The sequence below is a fragment of the Coffea arabica genome, chromosome 3c (assembly GCF_036785885.1).
Source record: "Coffea arabica cultivar ET-39 chromosome 3c, Coffea Arabica ET-39 HiFi, whole genome shotgun sequence".
Classification (NCBI taxonomy): Eukaryota; Viridiplantae; Streptophyta; class Magnoliopsida; order Gentianales; family Rubiaceae; genus Coffea; species Coffea arabica.
The window spans coordinates 40,352,143-40,359,310 of NC_092314.1; the positions used below are offsets into that span (position 1 = coordinate 40,352,143).

General features: G+C 33.4%; 1 protein-coding gene across 1 annotated transcript; it reads left to right on the forward strand.

Annotated features, from left to right (window-relative positions):
• Positions 1-377: 377 nt before the first annotated feature.
• On the forward strand, positions 378-2,321 carry LOC113735067 (trans-resveratrol di-O-methyltransferase-like). Its single transcript, XM_027261991.2, has 2 exons — positions 378-1,312; positions 1,665-2,321. Exons 1-2 carry the CDS (start codon positions 530-532, stop codon positions 1,974-1,976), a joined length of 1,095 nt encoding a protein of 364 aa, XP_027117792.2. The 5' UTR covers positions 378-529; the 3' UTR covers positions 1,977-2,321.
• The last annotated feature ends 4,847 nt before the right edge of the window (positions 2,322-7,168 follow it).

A 7,168-nucleotide genomic window follows, 5' to 3' on the forward strand; every position in this document is an offset into this window, starting at 1 on the left:
GTAAATATTTGGAATTGCCTTTGTTTCGATGATCAATTAGGTGAACCATTGCTGAAGTTATTTCCTGGCTAGCTCGTTAGTTATCATTCATTTGACTTTAGTAAATTGTTATTTAATTTTTAGTAGTTTCTTGAATTTTATTTGCATTTATTTGATTGTCACCTTCTAGGTAAAAACACCCCCTGATTACTGTGAATTTGAAAAGAAACAGTTACACCCAATTTCTGTGGATTCGATCCTGCTTACCACTACTACAAAAATTAACTTTAGTTGAGCAGGTTTTTATTATTGCACAGGCCCGACACCTGTCAGTCAAGAAAAGGAAACTGATGTCAGCTGCCTTTGGATCCTTGTTTCTGAGTTGATTTCATTGTTTATTCATTTTTCTAACCGGTTGTTGTCATATTATTAGAAGAAACTATTGCAACGTTATTGCAGTGAATCCCATACCCGGCCTATAAAATGCGAGTTCTACTTGTAATTCCCAACCAAAAAGCGAAAAAAAAATCCTAGAATTTCAAACAAAAAAATGGATTTGGCTAGAAATATTGGTGATCATACTGGTGAGCTTTTTCAAGCACAAGCTCACATATGGAACCATATGTTCAACTTCATAAATTCTATGTCCCTCAAATGTGCAATTCAATTAGGCATTCCAGACGTTATTCACAAACATGGCCAGCCGATGACCCTTGATCAATTGATTGATGCTCTTCCCATCAAGAATGCAAAAGCCCCTTTCGTTTATCTTCTCATGCAGATTTTGATCCACTCAGGCTTCTTCATTGAAGCAAAGATTCCTGGAAATGAGAATGATAATCAAAAGGGTTATCTGCTTACTTCTGCTGCTGAACTCCTTTTAAAGAGTAACCCTTTTAGCATGACGCCGCTTTTACTGTTCACGCTCGATCCCACCTTGACTGATCCATGGCACCATCTCAGCCAGTGGTTTCAGAACAGTGATGAAACCCCATTTTATACTTGCCATGGGAGGTCACTTTACGATCTTGCAAGCCATGAGCCACGGCTTAATCAATTCTTTAACGAAGCAATGGCTAGTGATACCCGGCTGGTTAGTAGCGTGGTGACCAAAGATTGTAAGCATGTTTTTGAGGGTTTGAATTCATTGGTAGATGTTGGAGGTGGAACTGGAACCTTTTCTAAGGCAATTGCTGATGCTTTCCCTCACCTGAAATGCACTGTGCTTGATCTTCCTCATGTTGTTGATGGCTTGGAGAGTAGTAAGAACTTGGCCTATGTTGGAGGTAACATGTTTGAAGCCATTCCTCCTGCAGATGCTGTTTTAATGAAGGTATGAAATCGATGTTGCACGTTTTCTAGTTGACAAATTTTTTTATAGTAGTGTTATTTAGATTTTTTTCCTTATTGCCTGAGATCATAAGATTAAAATTCACCAATTATAAGAAGTGTCAACTTCAAAAGTAAGATTGAGTAGTAGAAATTGAGGTTATGCTTAATCTAAGAACTGCATCATGAAGAGGGGAAAAAAAAGAACAAAGTTTTAAACGTCAAATTGATTGCATGTGTTTGGTACTATAAGAGAATAGTTTTGTTTTTGCTTTTTGACGCAAAAAGCTTTAGATGGGGTGCAATGTTTCTAACAAAAATTTTCTTTCATTGTGATATAATTTGCAATCAAGCAGTGGATATTGATTGATTGGAGCGATGATGAGTGTGTGCAAATACTAAAAAAATGTAAAGAAGCAATTCCTAGCAAGGAAAAAGGAGGCAAAGTGATAATTGTTGAAATGTTCTGCAAAAGCCAGCAGAAAGGGGATGATGATCATGAGGCGATTGAGACCCAACTGTTCTATGATATGGAAGTGATGGTTCTAGGCAAAGGAAGGCAAATAAATGAGAAAGATTGGGCGAAACTTTTCTCTGAGGCAGGCTTCTGTGACTATAAGATAACTGCAGTATTGGGCTTGAGATCTATCATTGAGGTTTATTATTAATTAATTAATATGTCTTGTGAAAATGTTGTTTGTGCTAAAAAGTGATGAACCTTTAGTTAGGGTGTTCAGAATAAATTTTATGGCTTTGGAGTGTTTGTTTTACTCATTTATTGGCAATAGACAAATTGCCAAAGTCCAGTCTTGAAGCTGTACGTGGGCGGCTGATCAACTTGGTTCGTGCTTGTATCTTGAACCAGATTTACTCGCGAAGTTCACCGGATTTTCTAGCAATTGGGCATTGAATGAGAAGAGAAAAATTACAGCCGCTTGTAGGATCCTTACTAGTATAAATAAATGCCATTTCCTCAGTTGAAGGGCACCAAAGCTCAAGTGAAAGATAGGAAATGAACGAGTTCAATTGTTGAGTGAGTGTTTGAGCAGATATCTCAAGAGTGAGGCACTGATATATTAGAGCAACTCTTCTCAAGAGTGAGGCTCAATTATTAGTGTCCAATATAAATTTATTTTGTGTGTTGTTATTAAATATATTTTGAGTGTAATAAAATTGTTCGTTTGCCTCCTTTATATAAAGGATTTAATCCATTGATTTGGTATTAAACCCCACCACAATCCAACACTGGAATGTGTCCAAATCCCAGCCTGGAATGCACAGCAAGCACATTATGTATAAATGGTGTGCAGTTGAGGTAGCTAAGGACAATAACTGTTTCCAACATTGTTGAAGTTGAAGTAGATGCATCGCTTCCACTTTAAATTCAGCCATTACAGCTGAATGTAAGTTGAAGAAAGAACGGATAATGAAGAAAAAGATTTTCAGTTCTTAACTTGCCCAACTTTTCTAGCAATGAAACTCAACTTTTCTTTGATACGCTGATGAGAAATTCATGCATTGACTAGAAGACAACTCCAGTTTTTTGAGGTTTATTGTTAGGAGTTGTGGATAGTTTTTTTTTTTTTTTTTAGATCATTTTTGTTAAACATGTGTATGAAGTCAAGATGTGTATCTTTAGTTATTTTGCGTACAATTAAAAAAAAAAAAAACATTGCAATCGAAAAAGACAGGCTACATGGCCCATAACATAGCCCAAAACTCGAACAAAAATATAGCCCATTGTTCCGTTCCAATAATTGATTGTTTTCTACAACTTATGGAAATAACTATGCCGTAATTTCTTTTCACCTTCAAACGAAGAGACAAGAATTTCAAGAGTAAGGTATTACAAAGTCTAATGTATGTTCAATTGTCAAAATGAAAATGTTTTTACACAACCCAATAATGAAATTACAGCACATCTGACATATTCGTTCCTTTTTTCTTTCACTTTTTTTTTTTTTTTTTCAATTGAGCATTTTGATATGGATTTCTCTATTATCTCATAGCATTAATGCATTTGTTGTTGTTGAGCTGAATTTTACGTTAGTACATGCTCAAAAATTCTAAACATAAAATTTGGTTAGAAAACCACTAAGGTGCAAAGAAACTAATAATAGTTAAGACCACAACATCTGGTAGGTAAAATTGATAATATGAAATAGCAAGGTCGTTCCATGTTAACTACATAACATAGTTTAGTTATATCTAAAAAGTTTTGACAAACATATGAAAAAATCCATGTCGCTTTCATATCTTATTAATACCACTTAAGCAATAGCAAAATTAATTGAAAATTTTTTTTAAAAAAAGTAAGGGATTAGATGGTAATCAGTAGATTAGGTAGGTGAGATGGGAGATTGTAGCCAATTTAAATGCAACTACCAATTCACAGAACCTAGAATAAGATAATTTGGCTGATTAAATCCTTGGATTAGGGTCTATACCTCAAATGGTTAGCAACTTACCAATTTGTATTAGACTTCCAAATCTCATTCGGTTTGTGTTCAACTAACTTGTTTTTATGTACTATTTTTAAATGAAATACAGGTCAAATTGGACACACACTCATTTTTGGTGAGTTCTGATAAAATTAATAGAGTCAAGTGATGTTTATAATTTGAAGTGATTTTCATCATATCGTTTTCAAAATATAGATTCTTTGAGCTACTGATGGGCTTTTGATATAAGTACAAGTTTAATTCCGAAATATACCATTTTTGACTGCAAGTATACAGGTTAAATTAGTAGTTTATGGCAAATATCGGGTCAATCCCATGAGAAAGATTGGACAAATACCGGCACTACTAAAACTTTTCTATTATTTAGACGATCAATGAATTAAAAGAGATAAAACTATGTTAAAACTTATGCAAGATAAAAACAAATGAAAGCTCCTTAGATTATGGTATTTCTAACCATTCATGCAAATGCTATTTTTGGATCATTGATTACTACTATCTTGACTAGTTATGGCGTAATTTTCTTATGCATGTGAAACCTACTCTCGTAATGAATCAACTATACTTATAACTAATCCATGCCTACTCTCGTGGTTATTAAATTAGCTACAAGTTCATTTCTTCTATGAAATTACATGAAATGAATCACTAAAGCCACATAGACGCACTTCTACTCTCGTGAGTGTACTCCCTAGGTTTAGCACTTTTTGAACTAGTGTTAAATCTCAATTTTCATTGAAGAAACAACACATTTAGTAATCACAATTAATGGTACCAAGTTAATCATGATTTAAAGAGCTAAAGTGCTAAATAACTTGCTCAAAATAATCGCATCAAATAGCCAAATAATAAACACTAACAATCAAAGAAAGTTTAACCAAACCCAAGGCATTAACTTTAGATACACATAGTGAATATAAACTTTAATGTATACCAGACGCCCTGGTTATTTCGACTATTGGAATTAATGATGCTTACATGCAAAATTACAAACCTTATTGGACAGTGATTCCATGAAATCTTTAGGTGAAACTAGAAATCAGGTAATTGATAGTTGGAATTGTAGACTTTTTATACATAATATGTTTTCTTTTTATCTTTTTTTTTTTTTTAGAAAAATATAGTAATTGGGAAATCAATGTCCGATTGCTGACGTCTTCACAATTTTCAAAGTCCGATCACCTTTGCATGAGCTCATTGTCCATATTTACATTTTTTACTTTAATTTCCATTTTTTTAAATTTTTTATTGATTTGTTGTTTTTTCTTTTTTTTCATATTCTGTTTTGGGTTTTTCTCCTTTTTTTTTATTTTGGTATATTGTGTTATGTTACTTGATGATGACGATGATTCAGTAAAGTTCAAAAATTTCTATTTGAATTGGATATATATTTTTTAATTTTCTAATGACGATTATACATATTGTCAATCTTTGGTGTTATTCAATTGGATACCTCAAATTTTAATAGATAAATTCAAAAGAATTAATCTTTTTTTGTTATAACAATTTTAGGTCCCATTTTAAGATAGAAAAGAATTATTTCTTTTTTTTTGTGATGATTTTATGTCCCATTTAACCATATAAGAGAGGAAATTTTTAATGAAAATAAATTTGGGATGTTAAATTTAGACAAAAACATAATAAGAGTGAAGTCTGATGATTCTCTTAGTGAAGGATGTCTGTACAAGATAGGTATTTTGGAGATATTAGTCTATGTTTGCTTATCTGTGTGAGATCAATGGAGGCTGTTTTGTTAATATTATTCTTGTTTTGTGCAGCAGCAATATACACGGTAAAAAAAATTTATAGGTTCATTTTCCACCTTAGAGTGTTAGTTATAATGCTCATGCAATTAGCCAGTAGATTAGTACTATCAATGATCTATCTGCCTACAAATGGCCATATGATATGGATTTCTCTATTATCTCACTGCATTTATGCATTCATTGTTATTAAACTGAATTTTATATTAGTACTTGCTCAAAAATTATAAAGATAAAATTCAGTTAGAATACCACTAAGGAGCAAAGAAGCTAATAATAGTTAAATCCTCAACATCTGGCATATAAAATTGATAACAAGAAATTTGTAACTTCATTCCAAGTTAGTTGCATAACATAGTTTAATTATATCTAAAATGTTCTGATGAACATATGAAAAAAAATCATGTCGTATTCAAATCTTACTAATACAACTTAAGCAGTGGCAAAATTACTTGAAAATTAAAAAGATGTAAGAAATTAGGTGGTAATCAGCAGATCAGGTAGGCGAAATGGAAGACTGTAGTCATTTTGGATGCAGCTATCAGTTCACACACCATAAAACAACACATTTAGGTTGGTTAACATCCTTGGATTAGGGTCTATATCTCAAATGGTTAATAACTTACTAGTTTTTATTAGACTTTAAGATCTCATTCTGAGTTTTAACAAGAATTACACTTATTTTCTGGTTTTATTGTATGTTTGGGTACAACAATCAAGTTTTGCAGTTACATCTGACAAGACCAAGCTAACTTCAAGAAAAGTTATAAAATTATAGAGGATCTAATTTACGATGTGTCATAGGAAATGCCAACGGATGGGTTGGACTAACCTATCTTTGCATACGGTCGGAGTAAAGGATGATTGGATGGACACTGAAGATTATAGCTTTTATTGCAACTGTAGCTTTTGCATTCGTTGTTAAAGCTAATGTTGTCCTGTTATTTGGTGCATCCTTCTTTTTTCTTTTTTTTTTCTTTTTTTTTTCGACACAGTTGGGTATCTGAGCCCATAGACTGGTAATACCGTACGACCCAACTAATCCCAACTGTGGGCCGAGAGAGGCTGCCCAACGTCACCGACCAAATTTATCCGGGGACTCGATCCCTTGACGTGGCTCTCACCCAATTGAGTTGTTTCTGCAATCTCTAATGTTGTCCTGTTTGTTGGAGGTAAAGTTGCTGAGAGTCCACAAATGACACGCGTGTTCTAACAAACAGCTGAAGAAACTTCTGGACATTATCCCTCGCTGTGCATGTTCCCTTGCTCCAAATCATGGTATTGACCCCAGAAGCTTGATTTGATTAATCCTACTTGTGAGAAGGGAACACAATGGCAAAGCCTACAGCTCTAATTTACTGACACCATGAAGTAATGTCTCAAGTTAAATCAGCTTGGCCACTCAATTTTCAGTTTTCTTCCCAAAGTTCGACTAGAAAAACTATAGTTATTAAACCCGATCCGAAAGGGAGCTGACGAAAGAGGTGAGTGAATGAGTTACTGGTTCAACCAGTGAGTGAGTGGTTCAACCGGTGAGTCACTAAATATATTTAAATATTATATTTCATAATTTTTGATATAGTTAAAACTATAATAAATTATGTCATAGTAAATGCTGAATTTGCCTAATTTATT